Consider the following 14,714-nt stretch of genomic DNA (forward strand, 5'->3'; position numbering starts at 1 on the left):
ATTAATATTTTATAAACTTTTTTAAATATAGATCTGCACACAAAATATAAAAAATTAGCAAATTTGTTATTTATTATATTATATTATAAGTTAGCTAAACACATATGCATTTGTAATCCTAACTACTTGGTTAGCCCACAAAATTCAATGGACGCACTTTACATCAAACTGTAAAGTCAAATGCAAACCAGCACTAAACCAGCTGTCTGCCAGTACCAAGTTTATAGTAATTGTATCACTTTTTCTGTAGTGCAGCGATCCCTCTCCCCTCTAGCCGATCATTTATAGGACCCAGTGATAATCTGTCATAACCATTTTCTGTAGCATAGTGGCCCATCCCTCCCCCTCACAAAATACTTTTTCTGTAGCTTTAGAAACCCTCTCTTTCCTTCTCTCCCGCTATGTGCCACCCGCCTGCCTCCCTTCTTCCCTCCCACACCAGGCACGGTATCACAGCAAGCCCAAACAGACATTGACACAGAATGTCATTGCCTGTATCAGAGGTCTTCCTTCACATGGTAAAGGAAGAATGATCGGTTCTTCCTAACCATTTGAAGGCAGATGCCTTCTTCCCCTGGCTGCTGCATGAGCCAGAGTGATGAACATAGGTATTACGCCAGCATAGTACGCTGGGCAAAATACTGTGTGATGTAGCACCTACATCCATTTGGCTTAAGGGGTTAAATAATTTGAACTGTAATGTGTACACAAAGCATAACATTCTCACACCATTGCATTAATTTACAAATATATCAATTGGCTTTAAAAGGACATGAAGCCCAAAATTTTTCTTTCGTGATTTAGGTAGAACATACAATTTTCCAGTTTACTTCTATTAGAAAAGTTGTTTTGTTCTCAAGGCATCATTTGTTGAAGATGCAGCAATGCACTACTGGTTTCCAACTGAACACATGGGTGAGCCAATGACAATCGGTATATAGATGCAGCCACCAATCAGCAGCTAGAACCTAGGTTCTTTGCTGCTCCTGAGCTTACCTAAATAAACCTCTAAGCAAAGGATAACAAGAGAAGGAAGTAAATGAAACAATATAAGTAGATTGGAAAGTTGTTTAAACTAGTATGAGCTGTCAAAATCATGAATGTCTAATTATGAATTTACTGTCCCTTTAAGTCACTGATTTGTTAAATAAATTTAAAATATAAAATATTACCTTAGGGTTTGAAATGGGAATGGATATAAAATAATTGGCTCTTGTTTTCTTTTTACTTGTGTCATCATCTTCATCTTCCAAAAGTAGTTTTCTTTTCCTTTTCTTTTTTACTGTCTTTTCAGACTTTCTTGTAACTGAAACAAATTATATTAGGGATTGCTGTAACACTGTACACAAAAGGACTTACAGAATATAAAAATTCTTGTTTAAAATGTATTGTAAAATAAATTCATAGAGGAATAATCCAAATAAAAACAGCCAGACATTATTTCAGTATAACTTGATTCTTTTTAAAAAAAAAAGTCTTTCCCAATTTAACAGGATAAACTGCAATACAAATGATGACATGAATCTAATGAAAAAAAATATCTGTGAAAATCACTTTATAAACTAAGAAATGCTCACAATATACATATACACACACACATATACTCGCCATGGGCGAGTGAAAATTTAACGGTCTGTTGAATCAACATTCACTCACTATCCGAAGTCTGGTGGCATGTTGTAAGTAGCAAAGTTAGTACATTGTATTTGAAAAATCTACAATACTATTGCAGCATTGATAAAAACAATTATTTGGGCTTTGTGGTAAAAAAAAATATCTAAAGGGATATTATATATCCATGAAAAGGGCAAGTATATATTATTCCTCGTCTAGGCTATAGGAAACACATTAGTGCTTAGACTGTTACTTCTGAGAGGGAAAACGGGGCAGATAGAGAGAGATAGGAGAGGAAAAGTGAGAACGGAGAAGATAGAGTTAAGAGAGTGTGAAGAAAAAAAGAAAGAAAGAGTGAAGCGAGGGGAAAGAAGAGAGTAAAGAGAAGATATGTCATGATAGAGAAGGGAGAGGGTTAAAAAAGAGATTGAAGAGAGGAGGGAGTTGAGAAAGATAGTTAAGAGCAAGAGGGGAGAGAGATGATAATTATTAAAAAATAAAAAATCTCTGCACTTTTTGACCTATTGAACAAGTTTGGTACCATCTCCCATTATAAGTTGAATCTTAGTAAAACAGAGGCCTATCCTCTAAACTTATCGGAGTCCGAGCTGGCCTTTCTCAAAAAGGAGGTACCACTTCCAATGGTCCCCTTTGGGCCTAAGACACCTTGGAGTGTTTCTTTCCCATGACATTCGTGTCATTCTAGCCAAAAAAATTCACGCTCTACTCTCCCAGCTCCAAATAGATCTGTGCTCCAGGAGATATGACGAAATCTCTTGGTTTGGGAGAATAGCTGCAGTCAAAATGATGCAGCTCTCCAAATTAACCTATTATTTTCGCTGCTTGCCACTTAAGGTCCCAATCTCGTTACTTAACAAATTCCAGGCGGTAATTAACCGATACATCTGGAATGGGAAGAGGCCCAGAATTGCAGCCTTCCTACTCCAGCGCCCGATCCTGGCCAGCGGTCTGGGTCTCCCGAACATTCGAGTCTATTACGAAGCCGCCCTGTTATTGCACGTTTCGGAATGGAACACAAAGAAGAATGCTCCCCGCTGGCTAGTCCTGGAGCAAGCTTCTATACCGGCCTACTTGACGCTGATGGACCTGCTTTGGATCCCCTCTCATTGTGCCTCTGATTTTCAGATTCACAACAAAATTGTATTGCATTGTAGGAACTCCTGGTTGCGGCTTCGCCACCACAATCTGGTCTCCCCGCACCCATCTCCAATACATGTCAGGCCTACTACTAGGCCTCCCACTTGCTGGGATGGTGGTACGTCGTGCCCTCTCTTCTCTCAAAATTTCGGATTTTCTGTCAGGGGACAACCAGAGGACCCCTGAATCCGTAGCACAAATCCATAACATTCCAACTAAATTCAGGTTCGAACTTCTAAGGCTCTCCTCGATCTTGCAATCATGGGGCTTCTTTGATGCCCCTCCCAGACCATTGACACCTTGGGAAAACCGATTATCCTCAAACTCTCAACACATCTCTCCTTTGTCCTCCCACTATTAAATACTCCTAGATTCAGCTAAACTTATTAAGTCCAGACAAATGGAGGATTGGGAGAGAGACTGGGGAGTGGACCTGCCGACGGAAGTGTGGTCAGATGCTATCCAGCACACTAAGTCTTCCATCCATTGTATGACGCTCTTTGAGCTGTTCTACAAGTTGCTGACTAGATAGCATTATGTCCCTACAAAAATACACAAAATGTTCCCGGGCAGCTCCCCTCTCTGTTGGAGAGGTTGCCAACAGATGGGAGACCTCCAACATATTTGGTGGACTTGCCCCATTATTGCCCCTTTGTGGGGCAGAGTTTAATCTCTCTGCCGTCGCCTTGATCTCATCGTGTCTCTACCCCCGGAGACAGCCCTGATTCACGCTGGCCTGCGGCCTCTCTCTACATCAAATCGCATTTTATTGATAACAATCTTGATGGCCGTCAAACTGCTAATCGCTAGAAACTGTAAAAAATACTTTTGGTCCACATATATCGTGCAAGCCAGCAAATGGACCTCCACGCCATGACCTGGGGCCCCTGGGACTCCTTGGGGGAGGACAGGATTCTCTCTATTTGAGGGAATATACTAAACCACTTACATTAGGCCTTTACGGGAGGGGAATGTGTCATTTCCCCCTCCCCGTGCCTGGTTCTGAGGGGGGGGTAGAGATTATGTGCCCCACCCCCAACCCCCCACTGGGGTGTTCTTTCTCCCTTTTTTTTTTTTTCCTTCCTCCCCTTCTCTCTCCTCCCCTTACTACCCTAGCTTCTCTGCTCTCCCCCCGCTTGAACTCTGATTGGACAACTCCTCACCTGCATTTACATTGGGTGATTATCTAGACTTTATCTCCACACCTCTGATACCCATTGAATTTCTAGTTTTCTACGATTTGTCACGCAAAAACATACCCCCTAACAGTCTATACTAAGATCTCAACGGAGGCCTTAGGCTGATAAGCATTTCCTGCCTTAAGCTGATTTGCATTACATAACTACCATTAAGTGCCTTAACTGTCCTTACTGACTCCTTACCATGGGTATCGGTATCATCTACAACTGTCCTTGACTTATCCTCAGACATTAGGTGGGCGTCTGTTAACTGTTTATATGCTTCATAACTTTCTTATGTCTACAGTCTGTTTTCAAAATTTGGAAGATGCCTCTTATAAGTTATATAGGGAAAAATGAGGTATCAGTCATATAATATCTCTATGCGCTTGAACTTCTATGCACTTATTGTTGTTAATTTACTACTGCATGTAGCATTATTTCATTTGTTATGGATGGTATAAAAGAAAATATATATTAACCCTTTCATGACAGGGTCATAATGTCTACATCGAAAAAACGTTCCGATGTAGACAAATTGAAATCCCGCAATCGTGCACGCGATCGTGAGATTTCAATTATGGAATTGGGTCTGGGCACGCCCTCCAGACCGCGATCAAATCCAGCAAGCGCAGTTGGCTTCAGGACATCCAACAGCTATGACGTTGTATTTTGTCCTAACGGCGCTAAAGCCCAGTGCCGTTTGGACGGAATACAACGGCATAACGGCGATAAAAGGTTAATACTTACTGCACAATAAACAGTATTTCACAATGGCTAAACAAATGCAGAGAGATGGAGTAGTGGGTGTGGTGTGGGTGGGATCAGAATTGACATATACATTCCTACCTTAAAAATCTATATTGCTCCTAACAGTTATATATTTGTTTCTGCAAACAACTGATAACTACATTTTGAAGAAATCAGAAATTTACAAATAACTTACTATCAAACAAGGCTCCGATATCCACATTTGCAAATGGAAGCTCAGTTAATAATTTCTCAGGCACTTCAGAATTGTTTGCCTTTTGTCTCTTTTCTTTTGTTTGTTTTTTCTTTTTTGTCTCAACTTGCTGCATAGAATCCATTGTCACTGGAAATAAACAATAAAAATGTAATCAGATTTCATATAATTACTTGTTGCATAGAAAAAAAAAATAATAATCAAAAGATAGGACTGTGTTTTTACAAATGTAAAACTCTAAATAATCATTGCTAAACAGGAAGCTGGTGGCACTCACGCTTCAGGTATACTAAGCTAAAGATATTTTGCAACCTTTTCATGTTCATTAACTGTTGTATTTTCATCATACTTTTTAGAGGTCATGTGACCTGTTGCACATGTACATGATATGCATTTCACTAAGCCTGACATCCTCAAACTTAGCCCTCCAGAGGTTTTGGAACTACATTTCCCATAATGCTCAGCCAGTTGATATGCTGGCTGAGCATAATGGGAAATGTAGTTCCAAAACCTCTGGAGGGCCAAGTTTGAGGATGTCTGCTCTAAGTGGGAAAAAAAACAGTGTCATACGTTGCCCCTCCCAGCATTCTGTGCAAAACTGAAGGGAAATGCTCAGTATATGATACCTACTGTCATGTCTCTACTGGGTTTTGTGTACACTATAATTAAGTTCAAGGGCTTCTAACTTTTAAATAAGCATTCTGTACACAAAAACCTGTAGCAGTAACTTCTCTTGATAAAAACAAAATTTATGCTTACCTGATAAATTTATTTCTCTTGTGGTGTATCCAGTCCACGGATCATCCATTACTTGTGGGATATTCTCCTTCCCAACAGGAACCTACCAGTCATTCGACCGAAGACAAGCAAGAGAAAGGAGAAACTATAGGGTGCAGTGGTGACTGTAGTTTAAAAATAAAAAACACCTGCCTTAAAATGACAGGGCGGGCCGTGGACTGGATACACCACAAGAGAAAGAAATTTATCAGGTAAGCATTAATTTTGTTTTCTCTTGTAAGGTGTATCCAGTCCACGGATCATCCATTACTTGTGGGATACCAATACCAAAGCTATAGGACACGGATGAAGGGAGGGACAAGGCAGGCGCTTAAACGGAAGGCACCACTGCCTGTAAGACCTTTCTCCCAAAAATAGCCTCTGAAGAAGCAAAAGTATCAAATTTATAGAATTTCGAAAAAGTATGAAGCGAAGACCAAGTCGCCGCCTTACAAATCTGTTCAACAGAAGCCTCATTCTTAAAAGCCCATGTGGAAGCTACCGCTCTAGTAAAATGAGCTGTAATTCTTTCAGGAGGCTGCTGGCCAGCAGTCTCATAAGCTAAGCGGATTATACTTCTTAGCCAAAAAGATAGAGAAGTTGACGAAGCCTTTTGGCCTCTCCTCTGTCCAGAGTAGATAACAAACAATGCAGATGTTTGACGAAAATCTTTAGTAGCTTGTAAATAAAACTTTAAAGCGCGAACCACGTCAAGATTGTGTAATAGACGTTCCTTCTTTGAAGAAGGATTAGGACACAGTGACGGAACAACAATCTCCTGATTGATATTTTTATTAGATACCACCATAGGCAGAAAACCAGGTTTGGTACGTAACACTACCTTATCTGCATGGAAAATGAGATAAGGGGAATCACATTGTAAAGCAGATAACTCTGAAACTCTTTGAGCCCAGGAGAAAGCTACTAAAAACAGAACTTTCCAAGATAAGAGCTTAATATCTATGGAATGCAAAGGTTCAAACGGAACCCCTTGAAGAACTTTAAGAACTAAATTTAAACTCCATGGCGGAGCAACAGGTTTAAAAACAGGCTTGATCGCCTGAACATCTGGAACCTCAGCCAGACGTTTGTGCAAAAGAATAGACAAAGCAGAAATCTGTCCCTTTAAGGAACTAGCTGATAAACCCTTCTCCAATCCTTCTTGGAGAAAAGATAATATCCTAGGAATCCTGACTTTACTCCATGAGCAACCCTTGGATTCACACGAATGAAGATATTTACACCATATCTTATGATAGATTTTCCTGGTGACAGGCTTTCGCGCCTGTATTGAGGTATCAATGACCGACTCGGAGAAACCACGCTTTGATAAAATCAAGCGTTCAATCTCCAAGCAGTCAGACGCAGAAAAATTAGATTTGGATGGTTGAAAGGACCCTGAAGTAGAAGGTCCTGTTTCAGAGGCAGAGTCCATGGTGGAGAAGATGACATGTCCACCAGATCTGCATACCAAGTCCTGCGAGGCCACGCAGGTGCTATCAAAATCACTGAAGCTCTCTCCTGTTTGATCTTGGCAATCAGACGAGGGAGCAGAGGAAACAGTGGAAACACATAAGCCAGGTTGAAGGACCAAGGCACTGCTAGAGCATCTATCAGTGCTGCCTTGGGATCCCTGGACCTGGAACCGTAACAAGGAAGCTTGGCGTTCTGACGAGACGCCATGAGATCCAGTTCTGGTTTGCCCCAAAGTTGAATCAACTGTGCAAATACCTCCTGATGGAGCTCCCACTCCCCCGGATGAAAAGTCTGTTGACTTAGAAAATCCGCCTCCCAGTTCTCTACTCCTGGGATATGGATAGTTGATAGATGGCAAGAGTGAATCTCTGCCCATCGAATTATGTTTGAAACCTGCAACATTGCTAGGGAACTCCTTGTTCCCCCTTGATGGTTGATGTAAGCTACAGTCGTGATGTTGTCCGACTGAAATCTGATGAACCTGACCGCAGCTAGCTGAGGCCAAGCCTGAAGAGCATTGAATATCGCTCTTAGTTCCAGAATGTTTATCGGAAGTAGTGCTTCCTCCTGAGTCCACGATCCCTGAGCCTTCAGGGAGTTCCAGACTGCACCCCAGCCCAGAAGGCTGGCATCTGTTGTTACTATTGTCCAATCTGGCCTGCGGAAGGTCATACCTTTGGACAGATGGACCCGAGATAGCCACCAGAGAAGAGAATCCCTGGTCTCTTGATCCAGATTTAGTAGAGGGGACAAATCCGTGTAATCCCCATTCCACTGACTGAGCATGCAGAGTTGCAGCGGTCTGAGATGTAGGCGGGCAAACGGCACTATGTCCATTGACGCTACCATTAAGCCGATTACTTCCATACACTGAGCCACTGAAGGGCGAGAAGTAGAATAAAGAACATGGCAGGAATTTAGAATTTTTGACAACCTGGCCTCTGTCAGGTAAATCTTCATTTCTACAGAATCTATCAGAGTTCCCAGGAAGGAAACTCTTGTGAGAGGGGATAGAGAACGCTTCTTTTCGTTCACTTTCCACCCATGAGACCTCAGGAATGCCAGAACAATGTCCGTATGGGACTTGGCAATTTGGAAATTCGACGCCTGTATCAGAATGTCATCTAAGTAAGGGGCTACTGCTATGCCCCGCGGCCTTAGGACCGCCAGAAGTGACCCCAGAACCTTCGTAAAGATTCTTGGTGCCGTACCTAACCCAAAGGGAAGAGCCACAAACTGGTAATGGCTGTCTAGGAAGGCAAACCTGAGAAACCGATGATGATCTTTGTGTATCGGAATGTGAAGATAAGCATCCTTTAAGTCCACGGTAGTCATGTATTGACCCTCCTGGATCATAGGTAGGATGGTTCGAATAGTCTCCATCTTGAAAGATGGGACCCTGAGAAATTTGTGTAGGATCTTGAGATCTAAGATTGGTCTGAAGGTTCCCTCTTTCTTGGGAACCACAAAGAGATTTGAATAGAAGCCTTGCCCCTGTTCCTCCTTTGGAACTCGGTGGATCACTCCCATAACTAGGAGGTCTTGAACACAATGTAAGAATGCCTCTCTCTTTATCTGGTCTGCAGTTAATTGTGAGAGGTGAAATCTTCCTTTTGGGGAAGAAGCTTTGAAGTCCAGAAGATATCCCTGGGACACAATTTCCAACGCCCAGGGATCCTGGACATATCTTGCCCAAGCCTGGGCAAAGAGAGAAAGTCTGCCCCCTACTAGATCAGTTACCGGATTGGGGGCTGATCTTTCATGCTGTCTTAGAGGCAGCAGCAGGCTTCTTGGCCTGCTTACCTTTGTTCCAAGCCTGGTTAGGTCTCCAGACCGGCTTGGACTGGGCAAAATTTCCCTCTTGTTTTGTATTAGACGGAGTTGATGCCGCGCTCGTCTTAAAGTTTCGAAAGGCACGAAAATTTGTTTGTTTGGTCCTTAATTTATTAGACCTATCCTGAGGAAGGGCATGACCTTTTCCTCCAGTAATATCAGAAATGATCTCCTTCAGTCCAGGTCCGAATAGGGTCTGCCCCTTGAAGGGAATGTTGAGAAGCTTAGACTTTGAAGTAATGTCAGCTGACCAGGATTTAAGCCATAGCGCCCTACGCGCCTGTATAGCAAAACCTGAGTTCTTAGCCGTTAGTTTGGTTAAATGAACAATGGCGTCAGAAACAAATGAATTGGCTAGCTTAAGCGCTTTAAGCTTGTCAAGTATATCATCCAATGGAGTTTCTACCTGTAAGGCCTCTTCCAGAGACTCAAACCAGAAGGCCGCAGCAGCAGTGACCGGGGCAATGCATGCAAGAGGCTGGAGAATAAAACCTTGTTGAATAAACATTTTCTTAAGGTAACCCTCTAACTTTTTATCCATTGGATCTAGGAAAGCACAACTGTCCTCGACGGGAATAGTTGTACGCTTAGCTAGGGTAGAAACTGCTCCCTCCACCTTAGGGACCGTTTGCCATAAGTCCCGTGTAGCGGCATCTATTGGAAACATTTTCTTAAAAATAGGTAGTAATAATTTCTGAAAACCTTTTAGGTATTGGAAAAACATCAGAGTAAACAGGCACTGCATAGTATTTATCCAATCTACACAATTTCTCTGGCACTATAATGGTGTCACAGTCATCCAGAGTAGCTAAAACCTCCCTGAGCAACACGCGGAGGTGTTCAAGCTTAAATTTAAATGTAGACATATCAGAATCAGGTTGAAGCATCTTCCCTGAGTCAGAAAAATCACCCACAGAAAGAAGCTCTCCTGCCTCAGCTTCTGCATATTGTGAGGGGATATCAGACATAGCTACTAAAGCGTCAGAGGGCTCTGTATTTTTTCTAGTCCCAGAGCTGTCTCGCTTTCCTTGTAACCCTGGTAGTTTGGACAATACCGCTGTAAGGGTATGATCCATAACTGCCGCCGTGTCTTGTAAAGTAAACGCCATGGGCGCGCTAGATGTACTTGGCACCACTTGAGCGGGAGTCAAAGGTTCTGACACGTGGGGCGAGTTAGTCGGCATAACTTCCCCCTTGTCAATTTCCTCTGGTGATAAATCTTTTAAAGACAGAATATGATCTTTATAACTTAAAGTAAAATCAGTACATTTGGTACACATTCTAAGAGGGGGTTCCACAATGGCTTCTAAACATAATGAACAAGGAGTTTCCTCTATGTCAGACATGTTTAAACAGACTAGCAATGAGACCAGCAAGCTTGGAAAACACTTTGATAAATGTAAACAAGCAAAAAATAAAAACGGTACTGTGCCTTTAAGAGAAACAAATTTTGTCAGAAATTGAAAAACAGTGATAAAAAGCAGTAAATCTTACAAAATTTTTACAGTGTGTATAATAGACTAACAGAGCATTGCACCCACTTGCAAATGGATGATTAACCCCTTAGTTTCAAAACCGGATAAAAAAAAAACCGATATAAACGTATTTTAACAGTCAAAACAAACTGCCACAGCTCTGCTGTGGCCCTACCTGCCCATACAACGACTTTTGAAGGCACAAAAACCCTTTGTAGAGGTCCTAAGTGTTCAGGGGACTCCTTCAGGGAAGCTGGAAGTCTCAAGCTGCAAAAACTACTGCACGATCTAGGCCTGAAATTAGGCCCCTCCCAACCTGTACTCACAGTGAGAGGGCCATAAAAAACTATCCCTAGGCAAAATCTAGCCAGCCATGTGGAAAAAACTGGGCCCCAATAAAGTTTTATCACCAATATGTAGAAAAAAATGTTTAAACACTTCCAGCAAACGATATCTTATTTTCAGTAATGTGAGAAAGTAATAAGAATATTACCTTTTACAGCAAGCATGATACTAGTCGTTATTAAATCACTGTAATCAGGCTTACCTTAAATAAATCCGGCATTAACAGCATTTTCTAGCATATTCATTTCTCTAGAAAAAATTAAACTGCACATACCTCATAGCAGGAGACCCTGCACGCCATTCCCCCAGCTGAAGTTACCTCATCTCTTCAGTTATGTGTGAGAACAGCAATGGATCTTAGTTACAACCTGCTAAGATCATCAAAAACCACAGGCAGACTCTTCTTCAACTTTCTGCCTGAGGCTAAAACAGTACAACTCCTGTACAATTTGAAAATAATAAACTTTTGATTGAAGATAAACTACATAAATTCACCACATCTCTCTAGCTACTTCCTATCTTGTCGAGAGCTGCAAGAGAATGGCTGGTAGGTGGCAGGTAGGGGAGGAGCTATATAGACAGCTCTGCTGTGGGTGATCCTCTTGCAGCTTCCTGTTGGGAAGGAGAATATCCCACAAGTAATGGATGATCCGTGGACTGGATACACCTTACAAGAGAAAGTACGTCATACGTTTTTCAAAATATTCGATTGTCCGTTTTAGAAATTTTTGATTCAGGACCAAAAAAACATAAATTTAACGATCCCGAGGTTTAACGATCCTGTGTGTCATTGTTTTAAGTTGTTAATTTAGGCAAACTAAGGCCTAGATTTAGAGTTCGGCGGTAGCCGTCAAAACCAGCGTTAGAGGCCGCCCGCTGGTATTTGGAGTCAGTGATTAAAGGGTCTAACGCTCACTTTGCAGCCGCGACTTTTCCATACCGCAGATCCCCCTACGCCATTTGCGTATCCTATCTTTTCAATGGGATCTTTCTAACGCCGGTATTTAGAGTCGTTTCTGCAGTGAGCGTTAGAGCTCTAACGACAAGATTCCAGCCGCCTGAAAATAGCAGGAGTTAAGAGCTTTCTGGCTAACGCCGGTTTATAAAGCTCTTAACTACTGTACCCTAAAGTACACTAACACCCATAAACTACCTATGTACCCCTAAACCGAGCTCCCCCCACATCGCCGCCACTCGATTAAAAATTTTAACCCCTAATCTGCCGACCGCCACCTACGTTATACTTATGTACCCCTAATCTGCTGCCCCTAACACCGCCGACCCCTGTATTACATTTATTAACCCCTAATCTGCCGCCCCCGCTATCGGTGACCCCTGCATTACACTTTTAACCCCTAATCTTCCGCTCCGTAAACCGCCGCAACCTACGTTATCCCTATGTACCCCTAATCTGCTGCCCTAACATCGCCGACCCCTATGTTATATTTATTAACCCCTAATCTGCCCCCCACAACGTCGCCGACACCTACCTACACTTATTAACCCCTAATCTGCCGAGCGGACCTGAGCGCTACTATAATAAAGTTATTAACCCCTAATCCGCCTCACTAACCCTATCATAAATGGTATTAACCCCTAATCTGCCCTCCCTAACATCGCCGACACCTACCTTCAATTATTAACCCCTAATCTTCCGATCGGAGCTCACCGCTATTCTAATAAATGTATTAACCCCTAAAGCTAAGTCTAACCCTAACACTAACACCCCCCTAACTTAAATATAATTTACATATAACGAAATAAATTAACTCTTAATAAATAAATTAATCCTATTTAAAGCTAAATACTTACCTGTAAAATAAATCCTAATATAGCTACAATATAAATTATAATTATATTATAGCTATTTTAGGATTAATATTTATTTTACAGGCAACTTGGTATTTATTTTAACTAGGTACAATAGCTATTAAATAGTTAAGAACTATTTAATAGTTACCTAGTTAAAATAATTACAAATTTACCTGTAAAATAAATCCTAACCTAAGATATAATTAAACCTAACACTACCCTATCAATAAAATAATTAAATAAACTACCTACAATTACCTACAATTAACCTAACACTACACTATCAATAAATTCAATAAACACAATTGCTACAAATAAATACAATTAAATAAACTAGCTAAAGTACAAAAAATAAAAAAGAACTAAGTTACAGAAAATAAAAAAATATTTACAAACATAAGAAAAATATTACAACAATTTTAAACTAATTACACCTACTCTAAGCCCCCTAATAAAATAACAAAGCCCCCCAAAATAAAAAATTCCCTACCCTATTCTAAATTAAAAAAGTTACAAGCTCTTTTACCTTACCAGCCCTGAACAGGGCCCTTTGCGGGGCATGCCCCAAGAAGTTCAGCTCTTTTGCCTGTAAAAAAAAACATACAATACCCCCCCCCCAACATTACAACCCACCACCCACATACCCCTAATCTAACCCAAACCCACCTTAAATAAACCTAACACTAATCCCCTGAAGATCTTCCTACCTTGTCTTCACCATCCAGGTATCACCGATCGGTCCTGGCTCCGATATCTTCATCCAACCCAAGCGGGGGCTAGACATCCACTGAAGAAGTCCAGAAGAGGGTCCAAAGTCTTCCTCCTATCCGGCAAGAAGAGGACATCCGGACCGGCAAACATCTTCTCCAAGCGGCATCTTCGATCTTCTTCCAGCCGGTGCGGAGCGGGTCCATCTTGAAGCAGGCGACGCGGATCCATCCTCTTCTTCCGATGTCTCCCGACGAATGACGGTTCCTTTAAGGGACGTCATCCAAGATGGCGTCCCTCGAATTCCGATTGGCTGATAGGATTCTATCAGCCAATCGGAATTAAGGTAGGAATTTTCTGATTGGCTGATGGAATCAGCCAATCAGAATCTAGTTCAATCCGATTGGCCGATCCAATCAGCCAATCAGATTGAGCTCGCATTCTATTGGCTGATCGGAACAGCCAATAGAATGCGAGCTCAATCTGATTGGCTGATTGGATCAGCCAATCGGATTGAACTTGATTCTGATTGGCTGATTCCATCAGCCAATCAGAAAATTCCTACCTTAATTCCAATTGGCTGATAGAATCCTATCAGCCAATCGGAATTCGAGGGACGCCATCTTGGATGACGTCCCTTAAAGGAACCGTCATTCGTCGGGAGACATCGGAAGAAGAGGATGGATCCGCGTCGCCTGCTTCAAGATGGACCCGCTCCGCACCGGATGGAAGAAGATCGAAGATGCCGCTTGGAGAAGATGTTTGCCGGTCCGGATGTCCTCTTCTTGCCGGATAGGAGGAAGACTTTGGACCCTCTTCTGGACTTCTTCAGTGGATGTCTAGCCCCCGCTTGGGTTGGATGAAGATATCGGAGCCAGGACCGATCGGTGATACCTGGATGGTGAAGACAAGGTAGGAAGATCTTCAGGGGATTAGTGTTAGGTTTATTTAAGGTGGGTTTGGGTTAGATTAGGGGTATGTGGGTGGTGGGTTGTAATGTTGGGGGGGGGGGGTATTGTATGTTTTTTTTTACAGGCAAAAGAGCTGAACTTCTTGGGGCATGCCCCGCAAAGGGCCCTGTTCAGGGCTGGTAAGGTAAAAGAGCTTGTAACTTTTTTAATTTAGAATAGGGTAGGGAATTTTTTATTTTGGGGGGCTTTGTTATTTTATTAGGGGGCTTAGAGTAGGTGTAATTAGTTTAAAATTGTTGTAATATTTTTCTTATGTTTGTAAATATTTTTTTATTTTCTGTAACTTAGTTCTTTTTTATTTTTTGTACTTTAGCTAGTTTATTTAATTGTATTTATTTGTAGCAATTGTGTTTATTGAATTTATTGATAGTGTAGTGTTAGGTTAATTGTAGGTAATTGTAGG

At 41.7% G+C, this 14,714-nt stretch overlaps 1 protein-coding gene across 2 annotated transcripts in view; it reads right to left on the reverse strand.

Annotated features, from left to right (window-relative positions):
* Nucleotides 1-14,714, reverse strand: part of LOC128656660 (uncharacterized) — a 110,895-nt gene that overhangs the window by 72,869 nt on the left and 23,312 nt on the right. For both annotated transcript variants that reach the window (XM_053710683.1, XM_053710684.1), the window contains 2 exons: nucleotides 4,897-5,043; nucleotides 1,173-1,306 (listed from right to left, as the gene is read on the reverse strand). In XM_053710683.1, coding sequence (XP_053566658.1) covers nucleotides 1,173-1,306; nucleotides 4,897-5,043 — 281 coding nt within the window. The remainder of the gene's footprint in view (nucleotides 1-1,172; nucleotides 1,307-4,896; nucleotides 5,044-14,714) is intronic.

This window comes from Bombina bombina, chromosome 4 (genome assembly GCF_027579735.1).
Source record: "Bombina bombina isolate aBomBom1 chromosome 4, aBomBom1.pri, whole genome shotgun sequence".
In the NCBI taxonomy this organism is placed as follows: domain Eukaryota; kingdom Metazoa; phylum Chordata; class Amphibia; order Anura; family Bombinatoridae; genus Bombina; species Bombina bombina.